The sequence below is a fragment of the Alligator sinensis genome, unplaced genomic scaffold, assembly GCF_000455745.1.
Source record: "Alligator sinensis unplaced genomic scaffold, ASM45574v1 scaffold59_1, whole genome shotgun sequence".
Lineage (NCBI taxonomy): Eukaryota > Metazoa > Chordata > Crocodylia > Alligatoridae > Alligator > Alligator sinensis.
The window spans coordinates 1,669,424-1,695,519 of record NW_005841878.1 but is presented as its reverse complement, the minus strand read 5'-3'; the positions used below and the strand labels follow the sequence as shown (position 1 = coordinate 1,695,519).

The 26,096-nt window shown below is 39.1% G+C and overlaps 1 protein-coding gene across 1 annotated transcript in view; it reads left to right on the top strand.

Annotated features, from left to right (window-relative positions):
• VWA8 (von Willebrand factor A domain containing 8) overlaps positions 1-26,096 on the top strand; it is a 313,781-nt gene that overhangs the window by 213,904 nt on the left and 73,781 nt on the right. The window contains exons 30-37 of the mRNA XM_025196153.1: positions 2,904-3,020; positions 4,325-4,389; positions 4,484-4,609; positions 5,661-5,770; positions 8,951-9,105; positions 11,407-11,608; positions 17,567-17,648; positions 21,411-21,615. Coding sequence (XP_025051938.1) covers positions 2,904-3,020; positions 4,325-4,389; positions 4,484-4,609; positions 5,661-5,770; positions 8,951-9,105; positions 11,407-11,608; positions 17,567-17,648; positions 21,411-21,615 — 1,062 coding nt within the window. The remainder of the gene's footprint in view (positions 1-2,903; positions 3,021-4,324; positions 4,390-4,483; positions 4,610-5,660; positions 5,771-8,950; positions 9,106-11,406; positions 11,609-17,566; positions 17,649-21,410; positions 21,616-26,096) is intronic.

The window sequence follows — 26,096 nt, the reverse complement described above, 5'->3', positions numbered from 1 at the left end:
TGTTTGTTAAATCCTGAAATGTTTGTTTCTTTCCTCTCCCAAAGCTGAATTCTATCCCTTCCTCTTGTTCTCCATTGTATCTACAAAAGCAATGAGAACGAACTTCCCCTACCAGCAAAGTGAAATCACAAACCTATTTCGGTTTCAAGACTTTGAAGAGGAAAATACTAGCTGAAATGAAAACAGCAGTAAGGAAAGGGAAACTTTGCACTTACTAAAAATAAATGAACACCACCTCTTGAGATTTGGTTATTACATCTGTCCAAAGTTTGGAATTCCAGACATCAGGGTTGTGAGGTCACCCAAAGGTTACTTTTCTCCCAGTCAAGAACAAACATAACGCAATTGCACACCAGCATCTTTTCCGAACCTACTTGAATAATTGCCAAAAATGCATTTGGATGTGTCCCCAAGTGACGCAAAATTCTATTATTAAACACAGACAGAATATACCATCAGTCACTTAGCACAGAAGGAAACCATTAACATCAAAAGGGGTGGAGTAGAGAGGATTTTTATGCTGCCAACTGCTCTCATAAACTTAATGCTAAGTGAAAGACTGTAATTGATTCATATGTGTTCTTTATCTCATGTGGGACGGTAATGTATTTCTTCAGATCAACAATGCTGTTGCAGAATTAGGTAAATAGAATATGGCAGAAAACCAGAATCTAAAAGAAACCCTCCAATTTTGTTTCTGAGCCATATTCTGTAATTTCACAGTTGAAATATTACTCGCATTTACAAATTCTTTTTTTAGAAGAATTGTTGAACTCTAGCTGAATTTTCCAAATGCTGCAAATCTCATAGTAATATTTTAAATGCTTTACCATATTTAGCTGCAGAAGGCTCTCAGAAAAAGAAAAGTTAATTCCCCTAAAATAACAATCCTGAAGTATAAAGCAGCAAAAACTCTGACTCAGATTGAGCTTGTACGTATTTTATGTAGGAGAATTTTGTAGACTTTATGTTCTAAAACTTATCATCCATTGCACGTTACTCCAGATGTTAGACATACAGATGTATCCTTGGACAACCTAATGTCCTTGATGAACCTAACATTTTGCTGAATGACGACAAAGATTTTGATCCAAGACATCCATCAAGTAACAAAATGCAAGATTTAATTAAGTTGTTCTTTTGTAGATTTTAAATTTAATTTAGAGCAGTTAAGATTGGCTGTGTGATTTGTTTTCTTAAGTCCTTGATTGCTCTCTCGAGTCCATAAGTTTACAACATTATGAACAACTTTTTAGTCCCTTTTAAAAAGAAATCTTTAAAGGGATACTGCCAGAGGTGCATGCAGTAATTTCAAGTGTTAGCTTATTCTTTTTCATTCATCCAGTTTTTAACCTCAGTATAACCTTAAATATTCTGGAGAAGGTTTGTCCACCACTCTAGAATAATACATTTAGAAAACATGAAAGTTACAACCAGGTCTCCTAGTAAGACAGAAGAAGCAGAACATTATTCCTTACAAGGAACTGAAAATACCTGCTGTAGATGGTTTACACCCTCTGTACATAAATCATATTAGGCCACAGTAAATTAACATTAGCCTTAAATGTATAATGTAAATTATATCATATATGTTATAATCTTAAATGTATAATATAAATGTTAATGTACATTGTACTATTAAACCATTTTGGTTTCTTTTTCAGTATAAAATAAAATACAATGGATGTTTAAAATATGTTCCCAATTACCTCCATCCACCATTGACAGTGAAGCTGGGCTTTTGCTCTCCTTCAGTCTTTAGTAGGGTGACCATTAGTCCTTTTATTACAGATCATCCTGTTTTTATACCAGACTGTCCTGTTTTTAAATGACCGTTTTTAAAACCTTTTGTCATTCCTAAATGAGGAACTGACTGCAAAAAGTCTTGTTTTTCAGTTCATTGGTAGAAATACATGTCAGTCATTTGTCCTCACGATTCTATTGGCTGTGCCTAGAGGTAGAGTAGTGCATAGCCAGGAGGAGCAAGGTTCCCAGCCAGGGAAGGGGAGAACCTTTTTGTGGTGGCCCTGCCCTTGCTGCTGATTGGCTGAGGAGGCAGTGGTCCCACCCTTCACTGCTGATTGGCCAAGGGGTCCACCTCTCACCAATGGGATGTCCTATATTCTGGGGATGCATCAGTGGCCACCCTAGTCTGTATTGAGGGCAGTGTGGCAAGACAATTCTATATATATAAAAGCCTTAGTCTGTCTGTCCATAATACTTTATCTGCAGTCTGATTGGTTGTTTTGGCAGCTAATCAGAGTGCTTCAATAGCATTCAATGCACTGCCATGACAGCAGGGACAGAGGGGACGCAGCTGGGGGGGCAAGGCCAGCACCCCACCCCCTGGGCCTGCTCCTTGGAGACAACGGCAGCAACGGCCTGAGGGGGGTAACTGGGCTTTGACCCGCTGCAGTGGGGAGTGGCCTGGAGGGGGAACGGGGTCAGGCCTGCTGTGGGGGGGGAGGGGAACTGTCAGCCACCACAGCAGAGGAGATGGGACAGGGTAGGGCCCGCAGCAGTGGTGGGGAGAACGGGGTTGGGCCCGCCGCAGCAGGAGGTGGTGGCGGGGGGGGGGCAGACCCAGACCCGGACCTGAACTGCCAGGGGGAATGGTGTTGGGACCAAAGCGGGGAGGGAGGGCAGGGCCCGACATGGATGGGAGGAATGGGGGCATAGGGCCGGACCTTGGGCTCCGGCCCTGCCGGCCTCCCCGTCATTCTTGACGGGCAATATGCTAGTCCCATCTGTAATTGACCAGCAAATTAAAACCCATTTTATATTTTCTAAATTAAATTCAATATTGGGTTCAAGTAGTTGCAGGCAGAGGCATTTCATATAGACCCAAAGCTACAAGCTTTTATAATATGACTTGCGTACTAAGTTCTGCTTTCTGTTTACAGAGTAATGTAGTCTTGTTGCTGGATACAAACAATGGGACCATTCGTCGACTTTTATTCTCACCAGAAGCTGAAGAAGCTCCTAAGAGAATGTCCTGGTGGGGCAACAAGGAAGAACTGGTGAGAAAGAGCATCTTTCTGGTGGACTATGCCCAACTTGCCATGCTGCTCAAAGCTGTCAAAACATGATAGTAGGATATTTTCTGTTATAGCCTCTCTTGACCCACCAACCGACATTCATCACTTTATTTTAATTCTTAGTTTTGTGCAAACCTAATATATCATATTTATGGAATACAAGTACAGTAAATAAGGGGTGTTGTCTAGGAATACATATTTCTTTACAAAAAATATTTCAGTTGTATATCTAGAAGGAAGAGGCTGTTTCAAATGACAGAAGTTTGGAGGGGTCTGTTGAGTCACGAATAGAGTGAGCTGTTATGTACCCCTTTAGCCAAGATCAAGTGAAGTAATTACTTTTTCTACCCAAATCCAGGACAACTTCAAATTTAAGATGACCCCCCAAAATTTAGTTTCTGTATATGGAAAATTTAAAATTAGAATCTAATAATTGGAGGGTCATCTTAAATTTGCCCCCCCAACTGTTGCAGGGGGGCAGATAGAGGGGACAGGTGGCAGGGAAATCAAGCAACCTGACCTCTGCCACCTGTCCTCCCCACCACTTGCCATGCATACACCCCCAACAGCTGCTGCCAGCTTCCCGCCCACTGTGTCTATGCTCACTGCCTCCTGCCATTACAGAGGGTAAGTGCCAGCAGGATGCAGAGGCAGTAGGGGGAGGCAGGGGAACAGAGGTGCCAAGGGGAGGTAATGAGAAGCAGGTGGAACAGGGACCTGCATAGCAGAGGTGTGGGGGAGAGGTGGCATGGGGAAGATGGCAGGGGGCAGCAGCTGCAGCTTCAATCCCAAGTCTGGGCCAGGGCCACAGTCATAGTTGCAGCTATAGCAGTCACCTGCCCTTATACTCAAATCCGAGACAAAGGGTTTCTCCCACATGTTGAATGGAGAAAAAAGACCCTTACTTTAGATTCAAGTAACTATGATATATGATTCTGGACTTGGTGGGTAGATGCCCAAAGATAAAATTAATAGCGTAAGATATATATTTAAAAGAAATGACTTCCATGGGAGCTGCTTATTGTTCTGCATTCTTGAAAATCAGGCCACTTGTTTAGGTGCTAAAACATGGATTTGTGGACTCCAGATTTAGGTGCTTGTTTTTGATAATGTTGGCCAAGTATATTGTATTCTTCATTGTATATTATATATATGGCAGTGTGCTTGGGTGTGTGTATTGTATATTACAGTTTAATCAGACAAAAGCATGACTAAACCTAAGGTAGAGGGTAAACCATTGGGACTGATTTGACAAGTTGTAATTGTTCTTTGATGAACTGTTTTAGAGCAATCACAAAATGTGCAGAGAGTTTTCACATAAAAACTGGCTGGTGTTCTACAAAGAAGGAGGGTAAGAATTAACTCTATCTGTTTTTACTTAAAAATAAAATCTGATCATGTGCATTCTCTGCCTAATTTTTATTTTCTTGACCTATATTTCACAGAAACCATCTTACTGTGCTGGATGTACTGGAGGGTCAGACTCATACCATCTCGCTACCTATCAATCTCAAATCTGTTTTCCTAGTGGCTGAAGATCGTTGGCTTGTGGTGGAAAACAATACAAATCAGTTAGTTAAATAGAGTTTATTTCCATTAATAACATTGAGTGTTTGTATTACAGTAGTCTCTGACATCATTGGTCATGGGCCAGAATCCCATTGTGCTATAACAGTGTCCAAATGCAAATCAAATGGAAATATTCAGTAGTATTTGTAGCTTCATATCAGTATTTGTGGGCATAGATGCCTAATGTGCACATAGGAATTACTTATTGGCTTGAATGAATGGTTAGACATGCAGGCTGGGTACAGACATTCAAAAAGCCCAACGCAAAATCAAGTAAAGTTATGCAGTTTTCTGTAAGTGGTGTAGCTTAGATCAGTAACAAACAGAACACACATTCATCCTTTGGTGGGGGGTGCAAATTTTAGACTGGGTTTCATCATTTTTAAACCAGTCTGTGTGTGCTGAACTTCTGTTCAGTTACAAGTATAGACCCGTTTTGGGTGCCAAACTTCTGTTCTGTCATGGTTATAAACAAGTTTCCGATCACTTATACCAGTAAAAGTGTAATATCTGTACCTGGCTGCAAAGTCCAGGTGATTAATTGTGCAGATTTACCCATACACAAAGAACACTTATGTGTCTAGAGTCGGGAATTTGTAAGATGAGCCTACATTAAATGAGCCTCTGAAAGTATACACCAAATGTATCCAAGTCCACAGGGTTACTTGTTTTATATAGCTGGTGTCTATATTTGCATAAATTAATTTAATTAAAATATTAGTGTGTGCAATTTTGAAAATGTGGTTAATTGATCTAGTTTCCAAGTTGCTTGACTTCACAGGTTAATGGAACAAATAATACTCTGCTTTATCATTTTTATTTTATTTTCTCTCAGAGTAAATAAAAGTGTATAAATAGTAACCAAAGGCAAATCTACCTCTGGCCACTTTAATCACAGGTGCGTGCTGGGGCTTATTTAATTTTAAGCAAAGCCACATTGATAATGTAGACACGTAAATGTAGTTCCACTATTTATGAAAGGGAACTAAAGATTTTCATCTGCAGTTGCACCATTTTTAATAATGAATTACTATAAGTCGATATTATTTACAGGAAATTTCTTTTAACCAAGCAAGTGCATATGGAATCTGAAGAGAGTGGAGTTTGTCAGCTGCATGTGTTGAGTGACGAACCAGTTGACACAGGATTTGGTTTAACAGCAGGTACTAAATGCAAATCTGCATCTTTTTTTTTAATCGTATCTGCGTTTGCACCTGTACAAACAAGACTTTTATATTTTAGTAGTCTGGGTAATTTCACACCTGACTTTTTCTTCTGTAGTATGTGATTCGTAACTTTGTTTTACAAAAGCTGGCAAGTTCCAAATACGGACATAGAATTTTGAATTAAACATCTCAGAAATGTTGAGATCTATACAGATAGGCAGACAGTCCGATATAAACCATTCTTCAAACCTTTTCTTTGAAGTCTCAACTTTGATTGTTTGGTTCCTTCAGGAGAGGTGTAGGATTCCAGGGCGTCACCAGTGTTCCCAGGCTGGACTTTGCTCATATTGTTATTTGTCTATATTAGTGCTACGCAGGGGTTAAGTCATGTCAGGCTCCCTCTTTTTGGATGGCCTGACCCTAACCACCTCATTGTTACAAGAAAGACACCACAGGTTTTGCTTCTGTGTGACAAAAAGCTTGGCCAAGCCTATTGTCTACAAATAAGCCAAGACACTAATACCTAGGACCATGGTCGATGGTGCCTGCTGTGTCATTTCCAGGCATGGTACAGGAAGACTGTAACCTTTAAGTCCAGTACAAAGGACCACATTTACCCAAAGCCAAGATGACTTTGAATTTAAAATGACTCTCCTATTATGAGATTCTATACATGGACAATTACAACAAATTTATAATTTTCCATTAGTATAGAATCCAGTTATTTCAGGTTCATACCCCACCCCCCTTTGCTGTGGTGGGGAAAGCAGCAGGAGGGGTAAGAGACCAAACCCCCACCCCTTGCCCCTCCTATCTCTCCCCCAGCCTGCCATTTACCCTCCTGCAGTGCCTACCCCTTGTTCTTCAACCCTGGCTTTGGTCCTGGGACTGGGGGCTGGAGCTGAGTTGCTGCCATCTCTGGCTTGGTACTCAGATCTAAGACAAAGCTTTTTTCCCCCATGTTGATTGGGTCTTAGATTTAAATAAATATGGTATTGTGTTCCCAGACCCTTTTTTATATACTAATCAAAGCGACTTCAAGTTTGTGTTGTACAAAACCTAGTTCTCACCCATTACTAAACTATCTTCAGGTGGCATCATCCACATCCTGCATTTCACCAGTCAGTGCAACTTTCCTCCCAGATAGGGTCACCTTTTTGCCAGATCACTCTGATCTTTGTTTTGGTGTTCTCTTCTGGTCTTATCAATTCATTGTCTATCTGTTTGTCTTTAAAACTAACAGGCTACTTTTTCAGCATTTCTGAAGTTTATGGTATGCCTAATTTCATATCTATTGGAGCCTACTTCAGTTTAAACTGTTAGCAGGGCCTATGTGTAATTTGTATAAGAACTGATCAGTTGTTATATTAATCCATACTCCAGCGAGGCCTACAAGAAGGAATCCAGTAAAAGTAAAAGTTAGGGGCTAGGAGGGAGCTCACAAGATCATCAGGTCCAGCCCCCTTCCCCCCGCCCCTGTTCTAAGGCAGGAAAGACTGCTGAGATGAGATGACCCCAGCAAGCTGTGCATCCAATTATCTTTTGAAGATCTCTAGGGAAGGTACCTGTACCACCTTTGGGGGGAGTCTGTTCCATACTTTGGACACATGAACTGTAAAGAAGTTTTTCCTTATGTCTAATCTGAAGCGATCTTCTATCAGTTTCTGACCATTATTCCTAGTCTTCCCTTAGGGTGCCTTGGTGAACAGATGTTCTCCTAGCCTCTGATGTTCTCCCCTTACATACTTAAAGGCTGCCACCAAGTCCCCCCCTTCCTGCCCCCTCTCCTGTCCTTCAGCCTCTCCTCATATGGTCTGTTCTCCAGACCTCTAATCATTCTTGTGACCCTCCTTTGGATTATTCTCAGCTTCTCTATATCCCCCTTGAAGTGCGGCACCCAGAACTGGATGCAGTACTCCAGCTGTGGCCTCATCAATGCTGAGTAGAGCTGGAGGATGACATCCTAAGTCTTGCTTGTGATGCATCGGTTGATGCATGTCAGAGTGTTGTTTGCTGGATATAGCATCGCACTGGTGGCTCATGTTCATTTTGTGATCTAAAGCTAAAAAGTGCTGTTTTATGTCCTAGGGAATCCCATTCAGATTTGCCTCAGATGTTAAGTGATTAAAATTGAGTTTCTTTTTCTCACCTGTAGAATGACAATTTTCATAATTTTCCAGGACTGATGAACATTCCAAGGATAGGTTTGTGCTGCCACGAAAATAACAACAGTAGCAATAACATTGAGAATGATGTGGAGTTGCCAAAGCAACTGTAGCAGAGGGAGAGAGGGCATAAGGAAGTGGGATGAGGTCCCACTCTCCTCTTCTTCCAAGTTCATAGGTTCAGTTGTCCACTTAGACACCTCCAAGGGTATCAGAAGAGGCTAGACCACTACCAACCACCTGACTGGAATGGAGAGAGAGACTGAACCAGCTTTTCCAATCATCAACCAGAAACAAAATAGGGTGTCCAGAGCTGCTACTTATTCTTGGTGTAATACCTGTGGCAGGAGCTCTCCTACCTTGGAGAGTGGGGGTGCAAGAGTCCTAGACCAAACTGAGTGTCACACATGTGCGGGATGGGCCTTGCGTCCACTAATCAGAGCCTCAGCACATAAGCCTCCAGCAACTTTTCCTCCCCTTTGGTAAAAAATGTTCCTTCTGCAGCCAGATAATATAGCTAGGCCTCTAGTTCAAGCACCAGTGTATGCTGTTCTATTGACAGTTCCAGACAGAAACCTTGCCGGTAATACTTGACTATGTAGGAGGCTGTTACTGTTGCACATGTGGAAGCTGTGTTACAAGAAGGTGATTGAGTTTGCAAGGTTAAAAAGTCAAAACTAGGAAATGTCAAATTTATGGTTATCTGTCCAATGCTAAATTTGGCCTTTAATTATACAGTCATTTACTACCATATTTTAGCACAGGACTCTTTCATGTGGAATGCTTAGACGCATAAGAGATCAGAATCCAGATTGTATCAGCATTTCTGTTCTTTGCCTACTTAATAACATGATATAAATTTAATATATTCTAGTAAAAAAGCTTTTGTTGCTCATTTTGTTGCTATGGAATTATGACTACAAATAGTAACAACAATAGTAATTGAATAGCAATGAACAGTAATAACTGTTTATCCAGATTTGATGCCTGCCATTTAATCTCCCCTCTATAGCATCAGAATTGTGTGTGCCACATGCAGTATCAAGTGACCAGCTATCTTCAGAAAATCTAAGTGTGGCTGTGGGACAAAAGATCAGCTCTCCCAACAGAATGATCTCGGATGAGCATAATTATGCTACCATTGTTGTTGGCTTCCCAGATCTTATGGTAAATAACAATATTAATGGATTGTAGAAATAATGCTGATAACATTTATTTCATCACCGGTTAAGCTGAATAGTTATTAACCTATCGATAAGAAAGAAGGAGTGAACAAGGGTAATATTTGCAGAATGTGCATCCCTAGTTAAGATAAACAAGTTTCAAGGAATATCTGTGGGATCTTTGGAAGGATCTTTGCAATGATAGGAAATTGCAACACAAAGGAGGCCAAATACAATCTATAGGCAGACAAGGTTCTTTTGGTGAACAGTTTCCCAACTATTTAAGATGGTCTAATAAAAGATATCAGATTCAACCAAAGAACCTTGTCTGCCTATGTCCTTAGATCAACACAGCTACAGCCTACACCCCAAATACAATCTATGGTAGTTGCAGGTAATGATAGTTAGAAGGTTCAGTCTTACTACTCATATATATTGATAGGTTTTAAATTAAGTATAATTACTCAGGATAATGATGTAGGTATCATTATGGACAGTCTAATGTGAACATTTGCTTAATGTACAGCAATAATTAAAATAGTGATCAAGATTGCTTTAAGAAAAATAATGAAAAATTCCACAGAATAATACCAGAAAATAATGCCTTTGCATGAACTGTTGATGTCCCTGTCTATGAAAACTGGATTTCGTTTTGGATACCTTATTTCAACTGCCTGGTAGAGTTAAACTGCCTATTGAAAATTGAAAACTAGACGTACTTTTTAGCATAGCATATAACATTGTTAACCCATTGAACTTTCTGTTATTGCTCGTCACTTTCTAGGACTGAAGTGAGAGTTTGGATTCTACTATAAATACTCTTTTTATTTTTTTTCTGCATACAGCACATCTTTTCCCCCAGAATTAACCCTCCAAGAATTGGAGTGTGCCTATTAAGCAGAGAAGCTGTTTTTTTTGCTGGAGATGCTGTGTATGCCATGCAGCTGCCAAGATGGGTGCCGCTTGCATGTGCCCCAGCAAGCTAACAAGGCAGGGTCCTCTGTTAACCCTCTCACAGCCTTAGCTAGATGGTATCTTGATGAGTCTTGCAATGTGGAAACAATACTATATTTACAGGAAGTTATATAATTAACTACTTACAGTAAAGAACTAACAGTCTTGCTACTACCCCTGCAAGGGGCTGCGGCCTAACCTTCTGAGACATGAGTAAACAGTATATGCTGGGAAGCATATAGTGTCTAGGAAATGTGGCATTCCAGGAGACAGTCTGGGTGAGGCAGCTGGCACCAGGAAGCTGGTACTGTCTTCTGGGTGCTACACTTCCTGCACACTGTATTCCCAGGGGGACTTGCTATATTTCACACAATCAGCCATGACTCTAGAAAAGTCTAACTTGTGGTTTCCAAAAATAAGGTGTGTGTTTTATTTGTGGGGGGGGGAAAGGAGGGGGTGTTGTATGTGAGAAAATACTGTAATTACAGTTGCACCCGCAGTTTATGGATTATTACATAAGCCAATCACTACCTGCCAAGAATTAGAAAGAAACTTCACCCATAGAAGTATTATTCCTAACTTTCCTTCTAAAGCATCTTGATTTAGCCAAGGTAATAGGAAACAAGATGATATGGATCACTGATCTAACCATTCCATATACCTTTTCATACAGTATGTTTAGATGCTTTAAAGAATGTAACTATTAACTGACATGTATTTTAGAAAAGGCTGGTATTCTGAAATCTAAAGTGGGTAAATTTCATAAATAAATACATGTACTTTCAGTTTAATCTGATGTGCATTTAAAATGCCATATAATTAGATATTTTTCTTTCATATGCATGTTATGCATGTGTTAGTTATGTTTTGAATGTTGAAAAAGATATATGTAATGAACACCTAATGGCTGCTGACGACTTCAGTTTTTAAATTTCATGCTGAAATATCTGTTTTCATTTACCCCTTTGTTAAATAATAAGGGTGAGGAAACTGTTTTTATTAACCCCATTTTTTAAGTTAAACCCATTTTTTAAACTGTGTTCCTGTTTGAATGGCCTGTTGACATAAACATACCGTGTTGTATTTTCACCTTAGTAATGGAAATGCCACTGTTCATAAAGTCTGAATGAGTCAAACCAACCTGAAGTCTTTTTAACAAGGCTATTTTCTCCTTATCAGGAGAAGCTCCGTTACTGATGATGGTGGCCAACTTTTCTGCTTGTGATGTTGTGACATGAGAAATATCCACTGTCTTATCTGCAATCAGCTGAAAAGTGGGAGCTCATTGAGAATCTTCATTTAAAGGGGTGTCTGTTTGCTCACTGAAGTCCTGTGTCTCTCTCTCTTGCAGTCTCCCAATGAGGTGTACAGCTGGAGGAGAAGATCTTCTTTGGGCAGCAGGCATGCTTCTCCTTCTGATCCCTTTTACTATGGAGGACTCAGGAAAACTGGAGCTCCCAAACAAATCAATTGCATGGCTTTATTGGCTTCAAATCAGGTAGTCAGAATTTTAGCACCTGGAGACGTGCCTTTGAAGGAGATTTACCCAAAAGGTAGGAGATTCACACATTTCTGCTACACCAACTGGAGACGACCTTGATTTAATTTGAGACTGCTCATGCTGAAAGTTTATAAAGTGCTTTAAAGAATCAGAAGGCAAACACTTGAAATCCTGGCTGGATTTGAGAGAAATGAAGGGAGCTGCACAGACTTTGCTAGGTTTAAAATAAATGTAAGCACTGGAATGATCCATGGAATAGGGAATATACAGGCTGTAGGCACTGAAGCTCATACTGGTATGTCAGTCTCTCCGGCTTTTTTCTTGAGACTGTCCACAAGTCTGCCAGTCAAAGTTGAATCATCTAATGAATACCTTCGAAGATATCTAATGCAGATCATTGTCAAAAGGCATTATTAATACCTTTTGGTATTGGTATGTCAGGTCTTAGCACCTCTCTAGAGAGGAAGTTATCCCAGACTAAAAGTTCCTTTTTAACTACTGACTACTAATTATTTCCTGACTATTCCCTTTGTAGACACTCATTCTGGAATAAGAATGCCTTATTCCAAATGAGCTTAATCCACTTTTCAGGGTAGTGATCCTGTTTTAAATTTACCTGTTATCTTAATCTGAATAAAGTGCCCTAGATAGACAGAGAAACTTTAGAATAAAAATGTTCAGCAATATCAAGTTACCTAGAAAAAAAGTTCACAGTGTGAAAAAGTTATCTTTTAAAATGTTTAAGTTAAACAAAACACAGTGGTAGCTTAGATGGCTTGCAGCTGTACCACGTCTGAATATGATTCTGTCAGATCTCATAAGCTATAAAGGGTCATTCTGGGTCAGTATTGTATAGCTGGTCTCTGAGAGAAAAAGTAGACACCAAAGAAATAGCAGAATAATTCAGAAAGGAGAGGCTTTTTTCTAAGTCAGTATTGAATCAATTTGCTATTTTGGGAGCAATGGGAGATAACAAGTATTTTCTTCCAAGTGAAATCTAAAACAATGGATACATGTAAAGGTTTTTAAGGTGAAAAGATTTTGTTGTATGCATGTACTGGGTGACACCATATTTTCTTGCATACCACACACCCTCAAATAACACATGCTCTTTTCTTTTGGTAGGCAGAATGTAGGAAAAAAGATTTTTTCAGAATTATGGCTGACTACATATAACATAGAGTAAATCCTTCTGGAAACATAAGGTGTCCAGGAAGTGTGGCATCCCAGGAAGCACCCTAGGTGAGGGAGCATACTTCTTGGACAGGACAGCAAAAAGGTTAGGCTCCAGACCCTTCAGGGACAGTAGCAAAACTGGCATTTCTTTACTATAAATAGAATGTTTTATCTAAATTCTTGTGAATAATAAAATGTTGTTACCACACCACTAGCTTCATGATGATGCTATAGACTGATGCAGCTACTGGCTGCAAGCAGTCACAAGCTACAATGCTCAGGCGTAGCTACTGCAAATTCCTTAGGTGCTGTGAGAGGATTAACATAACCTTTATCAAACACTAGACTACAGGTGTCAAGTATGCAGAGCCCCATAATCTAGCCCTGGGTCCTGCCCTGTGGACCCCCTTGCTGTGTTGGATTGGCCCTGTGCTACATGGGGCTGCACTGCCTGCAGCCCTGCATTGCCTCTACCTCTTCTGCTTTCTGGAGCCACAGAGAAGTACAGCCATCTTGGCAATTATTAGAACACTGTCTTCTTGCTTCTATTCCTCCCTATTTCTATTCCAGTGAAGAAAAAATAACTTTCCCACTTAAAAGAGGCACCCTGATTTTGAAGAAAACAGTGTGTGGTATGCAAGTAAATACGGTACTAGATAATTACAATCATTGGAAAGCATGAGACATTTTTAACAGAAGAACGAACATGGCTCTAGTGAGCTAAGCAGATTCCAGCATGGGGCATATGTTCTGCCCACTTATGAGATCCCCTTCAGTTAAATTGAATATGGCATTGTTAATTTTCTCTCCTGAAATTATATACTCTATTGTGCACTGTTGAACAGCTAGTTGCATTTAGGAAGTGGGAAAAGTGTAATATGTAGTTTATTAAGAGTTTTGGGACCGTTCCAAGTGAAAAGCACTGATTTAAGATCATTGCCAGTGTCTTTTTTTTCTCTTCCCAAACCTTATAGACACTTACGAATAGTGGTGGAGTAAATTTTAATTGTATCCATCTTAGCTGAACTATGTGTCAGTGAGTAAACTATAGCTGTGAGAAGACCCACAAAATATTTTTTAATTTCAAAAGCTTTTCCATTTTGCATCGGCATGTACCCAAAGAAAAGTGATATTATATGTAAATACCTACCCCACAGGAAAATCACATTATGATATTGTACAAATGGATGGTGGCACTGAGAAGATTAGTATTTATATAACTTGTTATAAAAACAGATAACTATATATACTTGTACATATTTTTTTAATTGATTCATTCTTCATTTTTGTAAGAATACTAGTTTTTTACAAACCGTTTAAAACACTTTTGTTGTGACCAACTGAACCAGCTCTAATATATGAATAGGTTATTTTAAATTTGCAAATAACATGCTTGCCATTCACCTTCTTTAAATTGTTTGTGAAACAGAAGGTACCTTTTTCATACCATTTGTTCTGCGAAATTATGTTGTGTGAAACTGAAGAAATTGTATAGAACAATCATTCAAAGTCAATATAATCTTGGCATTATGCAAAGAAATACTGAAAAATGCTGACACCAGGCCACTGTGCTGAAATTTTCTGTTATAAAAAGAAATGCATAAAAAAGACTGCTTTAAGTATCAAGCCAAATTAGGGAAACTGGGATTTGGCGTGCAGATTTCCTTTTCCCATCTTCCATGGCAACAGGTCAGTTTTGGCACACAGGCTTCTGTTTCTATTAATAAATAACAAATACTTCAACCAAATACTAATTCAGTACAATTCATTTTGTTAAAGCTGTTCCAGCAACAGGAAGCAAAGAAATGGTTCCCTTTAAAATACATTTTCTTATTAACTATATTAAGGAAAAAGAAAAAAAAAAGTAAATAGTTTTTCCAAAGAATACCAGCTGGATTCTATGGTCTCAAGAGAGTAACTCGAAGTATGGGCATGTGACTCCATTACTAAAGAGTAATTTACCTTAGATTTTACTCTGTAGTAAATTCATTTTGTAGTAAGGAACAGACACATGACCAACTCTTTCAATTGCCATGGCACTCTTATAGTACCAGCCCACTAAATGGAAGGGCAGCCAGATTGTATTGAAAAAGTAGATAGATATCCTTTCATTAAACTGAACAGAAGAGTGTAGACACAACTGGTACAACTGTGTATTTTTATGAGGTATCATTATTCATCACTTTCTGAGGGGTAACTTTACCCTGTATTGGAGTGACTTACTCCATTATAGAGTTTGTTGTGTATCTTCTCTTGCTTTACTTCGGATTAAAAGGCAGTTTATCCCCTAGTAAACGTCTTATGTCCAAACGTTTTTGCAAGGGGCTGTGTTTTATTGCAGCAAATAAATATATTCATATATTTACTCTGAAGGCAAAGATAAATAAATTAGTAAAATTACTCAACAGCAAATATGGACTTTGGCTTTTAGCACATTCTTTATATTAATATAAAATAACTTATAGTTGTATACTCTTGGTTAATGTGGTGTGAAGCACAGCAACCAGAGTGCCAAATAGTAGGATATCCATAGAAACATGGAAGTGTAGGGCTAGAAGAGACTTCAAAAGATCATGCAGTCCACACCCCTATACTGATGTTAGATAATGATCAACATGGTCTCTGACAGATTTTTACCAAACCTGTTGTTAAAAAACTCCATTGAAGAAGATTCCAAAGCCTCCATTTGGTCGTCTGCTCTAATGCTTCACCGCCTTTATGATTAAAATACGTTTCTTTATATGCAACTTAACTTTTCTCTGCATCAAATTAAATTGATCTTTTCTTGACCTTTCCCCAAGAGACAAGGAGGATAATTAGCTGCCATACCAAGGTTGTTACAAAGCAACCTTTTTACTTATTGGAAGACTATTGTTGTGTCCCCGCACAGTCCCTTTTCTAAACTAAACAAATCCAATTCTTTCAAGCTTCCCTCCTAGCTTAAGTTTTCTAAACCTCTTATAATTCTTGTTGATTTCAGCTGGACTGTCTCCAGTTTGTCTGCATCCTTCGTAAGTGTAGTGTCCAAAACTGGACAGAATGCTCTAGCTAAGCTTCATCAGAGCAGAGAGAGGAATAATTACCTCCTTTGTCATCATATGGCACTCCTGTTCATTCATACGAGATTTGCCTTTTTTGCAAGAGCATTGCATTCTTGCCAAATATATAATGTATGACCCACTGTAACCCCCAGTTTTTTTTCTGTAGGATTGCTTACTAGCCGTTATTCCCCATTTTATTTTTATGCATTTATTTTCACTAAGTACAGATTTTTTTTTTGTTGGCAATTTCAAACCAACTTTCCAATTTAGCAAGATCATTTTTGAGTTCTGAGCCTGTCCTCTCTAGGGTTTACAACCACTCCCACCTTGGTGTGATCCAAAAAAGGTTATAAGCTAATTGACATTTTTTCCTCTCACTGAGATAAACAGCATGTTCTCAAATACAACAAAAATTATTTGAAATGTTGTCAGAAGCAAACCTGGTAGGATTTATGCCCTGATCCAGCTGGGAATAACCATTGCTATGATGAGAGGTGTCTATGAGCATGGCCAGCAGCTGCAAGGTTAACATGGTAACCATCACTCATTCGTATGCCAAGCGAGCAAGTAAAAACCTTAATTCGACAGTCAAAAAAGTGGTGTACAAGGGGGCAGGAGGCTTACCATGCCGACACCTCCCACCGCAACACAGGGTCTCCCATGGAAGAGACTGCCTCTACTTCCTATGGCCAGAGCCTCAGGCCCTGCTGCCTTCATTCTGGCTCTTTCTCTCCATGTTCCCCACTTCTGCCCCTTTGCTCATTGTCCAGGGCTCATGCCCCAGTTGCCCACCCTTGAATACTCTGAGTAACCCACAAATACACATCTTCCCAGTGTGTTCTTATGTTTCATTCTGTGATTTTTTTTTCTATCCTCTATGTGCTCAAACTTTCAATCTTACAAAGAATATACATTATAAGTATGGTAGCATGCAGTGTCATAGCTAGCATATATGTTTGTGTATACTTTTGCTCTCTACCACTTTGAACATTAGGTCTACTTGAACATGTACAATTCTGTTAGGCTTTAGTAAATAGACAGAATACAAAGCTCCAGTTAAGAAGGATATGCTTAAGCTCAAGTCTTGTCTTTGCAGCAGAACATTTGGAGTTCTGTCCTACTAATGACAATGATGTTTTATATCCACAAAATACAGCATAGTTTTATCTCAACCATTTATTAAAAGTCTGTGCAGCCACAGAATTCTTAGAGGAAAGAACTAAAGTGTTTAATACAAAATACATTAGGTGACATCTCAAAATTATTGGTAGATTCATTAGCCATCTATTTATGGCTGGCTGCTGGGGAAATACAAAAGTAAGTGTTTTGTTGGATGGTTGGGCATGGCAGTAAGGGGAAAAATGATTTAACACCGCACTTGGCACATGCTTAAAATGTACCTAGTGATTTTCAGGATTTTTAAGCACTCTTTTGAAATGCTTATCACATTTGCTTTTTAGGCCTAAAGTGTGCATTATCTTAATTGACAGGTAAAAGATGTGAGGTAGGGATTGTAATATAATGCATTATTAACATTTTTAAAATCAGATTCTGTGCATAGTTTTGACATCCTCTACATAAACATTGTTCCTCTATAATTGTAGCTTTCTAATTTCTTATTATGATAACAATAATACACTTCAGTGCTTGCAATTTATAATCCTGTTTACTTTGAAATTGTATAATTTTCTGATACATTCTGTACAATGAAATGTTTAATCTGCTAAATACAAATGTAGTAATTATCGTGCATCAATGAAATTGTTTTCGTTAACATTTTTATTTATTTGCAGATGTCACTCCTCCACCAACAGCTGGGTATATGGAAATAACAGACCTAAACTCAAAAAAACTTAAATACATCCCTATTCCTAGGTATGTCCTTTTCATTATTAAAGCAGCTTCAGTCTATTTATTATTCATTATCACTTAAGAAAAGCAAATATTTTATTCTACCTTTTGGCATGACACATCAGTCCTTGCACCTACCAGATGCTGTGAAAATAATTTTTACTCTGACATGCAGAACTCTTCACAGTCTGTTATGGTATATTTTCTGTTATAGGTTGCATTTATGTACAAGCTATTAAGCAGGAAAATATTTGAGTTAAACACTGAGATTTTAAAGTTTCCTCTCTCTTTTCCCCTTTTCTCTGTGTCCCTTTCTCACCCATTTTTTCTTCATAATCTCTCCTTCTTTTACCTTTCTCCTGTCTGTTCCTTCTATTTTTCCTTTTAGTGTCTCTCCAGAGAAATGATTCTCAACCAGGATGCTGCAGCACCTGGGGTGGGTGCCTTGGGATCCTTTCAAGGGTGTGGTAGTGTGTCATATAATAATTGCTCTTCTATGTGTAAAAACATGATTCACAAGAGAAACCTAAGGATTTCAAAAAGGAAGTCCTTAGTGTTAAAGGCATTCTGCCTTGCTTCAGTCTTTCTGAGTTCTTTGCAACAAAATAATTTCTCTGTTATTTTCAATAGTAAAAAAATGAGTAAAAGCTAAGAACTAGTGTTTTTTGTGGAGTGCCTTGAGTCTAAAAACATTGAGAATTACTGCTCTAGAGTAAGGAGTGGTCGGATGCTCAGAATTTCTATCCCTGCTCCAATAGAGACCTTCTGTTCAATCATGGAAAAACAACTGGCCTTGTTTATCTTTCTGGACAATAGCAGTTCCTTACTTCTACTATATTGGGTATTGTTTCATGCCTACATTAGTAATTATTAGCCACATAAGTACCTAAAAAGAGCTTATATGGCCTCTATCACCATACTGCCATCTTGCCTACATTAATGAATTTCTTCCACAAGTATAGTCAGTTATAAAAAACAATTTTTTCTCATGAATGGTTGCTAGTGATCATAATTATAAAGGTATATTTAAATTATAATTATAATTTATAAAGTCTCCTAGCTTATTCATTCTCCGTAACCATGGAATGGAACATGTCTGAACTTTGATATTGAATTGTTTAAAAAAAGACCATTTTCTCAGACCGTGTAATTTTTAAAGGTATTTGTTGAATACGTTTTGGATATAAATGAGTATTGTTTTATTCCACCTGAGCGCACACGTGGAATTATTTTTCCTGATTTTTAAATTCTTAATTGCTTTCTGCAACACTAACATTCTTTAGAACAGCGTTTCATGGTGTCTCTTATGCAAAGAATCAACTACATTTCTAACTATAGTATAGAATAACAACATCTACATATTATTGTTCATCTGTGTGTCTCAAGGTTCAAAAAACTTAAAGGGTCTAAATGTATTCAGTCAAACATATTCTGCAGTTGAATCTTTTGTCCTGTCATTATACCGAGCAAATTCGTCAGGGTGATCTGGCATTGCAAAACATAAGTTTCAAAGGTATAACTGCATAACAGTACATTTTGGTTCTTTCTTCCAAAGTCTGTATTAATGGATAAAATTAAGAATTTTTTGGCTCCACGAATATTGTTTTTTGTTAAGGACCAGTGACAGTTGTGTTGTTGATAACAAGAAGCTGATTTACCACCGTAAAGCTCTGTTTTAAAAAATTCTTCCAAGAAGGTATATTTTCCCGTAAAATTTTACCTGTGTATCTCATTTCAGTATTAGTTTTACCAAGTTAATGTATGCAAAGGTCAAAATTGGAGATTATAAAATTCCATTTCCTTTTAAAAGGGCCACTTCCAGTAGCCTTTAACATTATTGGGTGCCTATATTGTTATTAACTACAAAACTCTATACCTATACCTAGGCTATACCTAGTTGTTACATAATACAGTTAATATAGTTGAAATTACAAACTTGTGGCACCACAATATCAGTAGCACATTTCATAATGCCAAGCAGATCAGTGTGTCCAATTTTGTTTTTCATGAAATGCTTGTCTCTCTGTGCATTGCACTTAAAGAATTTTGACACAACTTAATGCATCCCGTGCCTGCTGTCCTCTTGAAATCTTACTTTTTTATTAAATAAACAATACATAGAATCAAAGTATCTAACAACACAGAGTAGTTACAGAATGAACCAAATGGACATATTTTTGGTCAGGTAGCCAGTGGAAATTGGGGGCAAAGGTGGTCAATGATGAAAATTAATATTCCAGTGAGGAACTGACCGAGTCCCCTGGCATTTATTTCCATTCTTTATACATTTTAAAATATTTAAAATCTCTATAAAGAAAGATAATATTTTGTCTGTGTGTTTGTTGGACTCTACAGAAACCTTTTTCAACCTTAACACCCTTTTTAACAAACCGTTCCCTGTTTGGAACTCCCCACTGCTTCCTCTCTTTTGTAACTCATGTGCTGACCTCTGATATACAATCACTTGGAAATACAAGTAATTCATTTAGAAGGAATAGAGACCAACATTCTTCTGTGCACAGATGGCATTTTGCAAAGAGCTGCAAAACAAATACTCAGTACCCACGAGTATTAACCTAGTACAAGAATTTAGCCTAGTTTCTTACAACAAAATAAATTGCAACAGAAGCTAGAGTAACTCTTGATCCAATAAATCTCTCAAGTACCAATGATATGAAAACTGGTTATATAGAGGATATGTTTAGTCTGTGTTTTATTCTTAAATATTGAGGACACTGCTATAGTTGTTCTCAAACTATAAAATCCTACTTTATTTTATGTATAAAGTATAACCATACCAAATCCAATTCAGGAAAGTGTTTAGGTATATATTTAAACCTGTTCTATAATGGAAATCTCTTTATAAAAAGCACCTTTTGATATCCCTGGGTAAACCAGGTTTTAGAAGAATGTCCTATATTGCTATCGGATTTCCTATGTTTTTAAGTCATGATAACTCTTGTTTATTTCATGTTTTTTTATTTTCCCTTGCCTATTATTTAAATATTTTCTGTAATCAGTAGAATTTTTCATGCCTTTTTGTTTATCTTCTCTGAGCTGCCTTGTAGTTCCCAGTATGATAAGTTTTGGTTCACCAATAAATTTGCATCTGCCACTTGTTTATAGCTTTAGGCTATAAACTGTCAGGGGAGAAGTGCAGTGGTTGTTCTGAATTTCTGTTCAATGCCCCCTTCCAATTTTTCTGTGTTGCTTTTTTCTCCAGAAAATGCTCAAAAGCAGGGGAAAGCAAACTTTCACTAACAAGGTTAGTTTCCCAGGTTAAATTAACACAGTTCAGTCCTCTGGAGGCAGCAGTTGATGGCACATTTTCATACAAAATATTTGGCATGCCATAAAAAATCTGTTCACAGGCAATAGCCTGCCAATCTCTCACCAAGGGTACTAAAATCCCCAACACAATCCTAAATGGGCTGGAAAATGATTTTGTACTTCCAGTTTGATCTGAATATTCCTTCCCCATTGTCCTTTTGCAAATATAGATAGGTTATAGAGGTTGTTTAGGCTAAATATTTATCTCTATAGCTATCCTGGCTTTCTTTTATTCATCTATCATTATTACATAGGTATCTTGTGTCCTATTCACTTTTAATATGAAGGCAGTTTAGAATAAAATAATGGATTTGCCAGGGCCAGTCTTCATCTCAATTTGAATTTCGCTGGATCAAATGAACTATTATACAGCATTGTGCAGCCTTGGTCAGGTCTCAAGAACAGTTTTTCAAATTGCTACCTTAACTACAGAAATACTTGTTTTTTGTTTTCCAGGTCAGGATCTCTTTCACTATATACATCATGGCTGTCAAAGATTTCAGACACAGATGTTCTGTTGGCACCACTGGGCAAAGTAGGCTTGGTTACCGTGGACATGGGAGGCAGTGTCAGACTTTGGGAGACAGGACTTGATAGTCTACAGCGCTCTCTGCAGGACTGGAGAAATATGATTGGACAAGAGGATGGTAGACCCATGCAGGTAAAACTGGAACTTAAAACATTAACAGAATATTGCAGGTTGCTTAAAAAAAAAAAGGATGGTGGTGAAAAATATCCTGAAGTAGAATTAGAACAGTAAGAAAAGTCAAGCTGGTCTTTTGGCTGAAAAATCATTTGATATGTTAAAACTTAATATAGCTGGTAGTGACATCTGGTATAGAGGGTACCTGAACATGAGTGCAGAAGCTGTTCTGACACGCTGGAATTACAGCTTGTCAGAGCAGACTCGATTGATTCAGTCTGATGGAGTGTGGTAGTTACCATGCTCCAGCAGTCTCTTGTGTCAGTGTCCCCATGCTTAAAAGTGGCAGCAGGAATAAAATACATACTAAACATATTGTCAAATGAACTTTAGTTCAAGCACCCCCACTGCCATTTTTAAGTATGGGGATGCTGTTGCAGGAGATGCTGCAACGCCTTAATTAGAGTGGTTCTTGGAGTCATTCTAATTAAAGCGCTGTCCCATCCCACCTCCACACCACCCCGGAGCACATGTAAAAGTGCCCAGAGTGGCCAAACATATCCCACCTCCCTTGTTTTCAGGTTTTTGTATTGTTTTCAAATGATTGCCTGCTTGGACTGAAATTTCCTAAGTTAGCTCTCTGCCTTATCCTGAAGTTTTTGAACAGTTTCACTAATCATAGTTCAGCCATTTATAGGAATTAATTTTGAAGGAAAATATATATTTTTCAAATGTTCAAAAACAGTTGGGAAAAATATAGCTCTGGCATGCTTTGGGAAAGGACAAAAACTTGGGAGGAGGGTGGTTCCAAACTTTGGGATGCTTTGGCATGGTCTCACATTTTAGCTATTCCTGGCCTTATACAAATGCTCCTTTCTAGCAGTCAGAAATTTCCACTGCTAGAAATAATTCTGGGAGAGGGAGCAGTACAGATGTTCAGTCTGCAACCACGCAACAGTAAATTTTTAAGTGTAGGGATGCTGAAAACTGGTTATATAGAAGATATGTTTAGTATGTATGTTATTCCTAAATATTGAGGACAAAGCTATAGTTCTCAAACCGTAAACTCCTACTTTATTTTATGTATAGAGTATAACCATTCCAAATCCAATTCAGGAAAGCATTTAGGTATATATTTAAACCTGTTCTGTAATAGAAATCTCTTTATAGAAAACACCTTTTGATATCCCTGGGGAAACCAGGTTTTAGAAGAATGTCCTATATTGCTCTTGATTGATTTCCTAATGTTTTTAGGTCATGATAGCTGTTGTTTATTTTGTGGGTTTTTACATTTTCCCTTGTCTTTTATTTAAATGCTTTCTATACCTTCTTGTTTATCTTCTCTGAGCTGTCCTGTAGTTCTCCATGTGATAATTTTGGGTTCACCAGTACATTTGCAACTGGCACCTGTTTATAGCCTTAGGGGGACAAGAGCAGTTGTTATTTTGAATTTCTGTTTCCAGTTTTTCTGTGTTGCTTAACAGTAGACCACATGTTATTAGACTGGCTTTCTGTCTCTCTCCTTCAATAGGGATTGTACATCTTTCTTTATCTGTAATTATATCTGTAATTATAATGGCTTTGGTTTTTCAAGTATCTCTGTATCTACTTTCCCCAGCACTTTTAGAATGACAAAGTAGTTTTAACCTTTTCTAAATGAATCATATCCACATTAATATTTACAAGGACTACACCAACAGGAAGATGGTGTTTATTAGGCAGAATGCATCCTTCTTCTCTCAGTCTCCTTTTTATCCTCCAAATCCCTTTCTATGAGATGTGCTGCATTTATAGAGACTTGTAAAAGCATTGACATGTTTGTTGAGCTTCAAGAACAAGAACACCTTTTATAAGAGTCATGAGAGAAGAAAACAGTCTTCCAGTAACACATTTGTGTTGTTAACTATTGCTCTATCAATGCCAGGCTTTTCATTACTAATATAATAGCATTAGCACCATCTACTGGCCAAATGGAATCAGTTTGTATTGCATGATTTGGTTGATGTGATAAGGTACAAATCTGTCCTGCCTTCTGATGTGCTTAACAGCAATAAAATAAAAACATTGTAATTATCTTAGAGGAGCAGCATCAGGTTTATTGGCTTTAATTGGTTTGTTCTGTAACTTTTTTTAGGTCACAGAATCAATATGAGCCTAATGTGATGCAGCTGCACAAAAGGCAAATACAGTTTTGGGAAGCATCTGTAGAAACACTAAGTGTAAGACAAAGGTGGTGGTATTGCCTCTCTACTTGGGAATTGTTAGTCCTCACCTAGAGCATTGTGTGCAGTTTGGGGCTCCACATTTTAATAAAGGACATGGAGAAGTTAGAGTCCAGGGGTGGGTGTCAAAATGATAAAGGACTTGGAAAGCAAGTGATATGAAGTGAATCTGCAGCTAGGCATAGTTCAGCTTGTGGAAAAGATGTTTAAGAGGGGACATGATAGAAATCTTCAAATATTTGAAGGGCTGCCATAAAGAAGAGGGAGAACACCTTTTCTCTCTTGCTGCAGAGAGCAGGATGTGGGCCAGTGGCTTGATGTGGCAGCAAAGTACCATATTTATTTAAATAGGAGCTTACCCTGATTAGAAGACAACCCACCCAGTAATTGGATTTTAGATATGGAACATTTTTTAACTTGTTATAATTTTCCAGGTATAGAATATAATTATTGGAGGTTTACATTGAATTTGTCTCCCCCTCCCTGCTGCTACAGCATGGAAAATAAATTGAGGTAGCCCTTTGCTTTCTGCTTTGCCCCAACTTTTTCCTCTGGCAGCCCCTTTCCCTCTCCTTACTGTCAGACCCTGCTCTTCCTGAGCACACAGAAGTGAGGAGTAAATTTAAAAACAATAACCTTGAAATTAAACATGGCTAATTAGTCCTACTCTAGACTGGTGTTCTTGTCACAATTCCTGGGATACTCCAAAAATTTATATGCAGCTGAGGGACAGGGCAACCTGATCTGGCTTCACCTCATGGAGGGTGGGATGAAATTAATCATATGCACCAGGCTGGGAGAGGGGTCAACAGAGGAATTCTGGGTAAATGGTATGTAATGTTGTGGCTCACCATGACATGAAAAAGAGTCAGTGGACTACATTGAATGGTCACTACCATGCATCTTATTCAGATGGGCTACAGTAACCTATTCTTGGGGTAGGTTCCCACCAGAATGTTTGCCCAATCTGGGCCATGTGTTTTATAGTTATGCTCAGTGTTGGCTGCATTTAATCAACTTCATAGCTAGTCTCCATTGTGAGCACATGCTACTTTTGGCAGAAGTTTAATGATAGACCATGTATTTTGTAAGATTTCCTTGTATGCAGTTATAAGACACGGGTTCCCCCCCAACCCCATACCAGTGGGGGAGGGGGAGCCTTGCTTGTATTCAAGTAAATACTTGATATCAGGAAAAATTTAGATTAGATTAAAAAGTTTAGATTAGATATCAGGAAAAATTTCTTCACTGTTAGAGCAGTGAGGCAGTGGAACAGACTGCCGAGGGAAGTTGTGGACTCTCCAACACTGGAGGTGTTCAAGAAGAGGTCAGGGACAATCTAGTAGTAGTTTTGCCTGTGTTTTACTATGGGTATTGTGACAGGGGACAAGCTCAGGACTGGGTCTCAAGCCAGCCCGCCCACTTGTCTACATAGGGAAGTCCACCCAGTCTCTCCTGCCACGACTTTGCTGTTCCCATAACTGGTGGTATAATGTGGGAGGCAATCCATTCTATGCCCCGATGCCAGGGGCACTATCCACAGCTCCATACTTCCCCTACACCATGGCCCATGCCTTGCAGATGGAATCCAGAATGTTACTGTAATCCTGGCCTAAAGCCGAGCCAAACCTAGTCCTCTGTCAGGCCTCTTGCACACACACTCACACTGCCCCCTCCCCCCCCCCCCCCCCCCCCCCTGCCGCACGATACTGTGCCCTTTTCGCTCTGCCCTGCTCCATTTTGGAGTGGCTCCTGTAGGCCATGGGGCTTATCAGACTCACTCCTTGTCTGGCGACATGCAGCCTGTTGGACCTCTCCCACGGTCCTCATCTGGGTAGTGGCCAGCCAATTCACCAGGCATTGGGCTAAGCTTGCCCTGGCCCCTCACCAGGCTATTTTATACACCAAAACACACAACACATATACACACACTCAACTGTTATGGGACTGCCCCATATGCTGCCCTTCAAGCCATCTACTCATCCCTACTCAGCATGCCTCCCAGTGCTGCCCTTCAAGCCATCCCTTGAGCCCTACTCAGCCCCTCCTAATGCACAGACCTTCAGGCTGTAAGGACTCTGTGCCCGCCTCTGCTCCAAAAGGCGCTCTCGGGCAACTCTTGCGCGGGTGGCTAACCGGATCTGCCCCGCTCTCGCTGGGGAGTCCCCGGAACTCGCCGACCGCGGTCGCAGCTGGGCCCGCAGCAGGGGGGGGTCCCCCTCTCTGCTGCCTCCAGCGCCAAAGCGCCCCTGGGCAGGCTCTCACGGGGGCCCGACC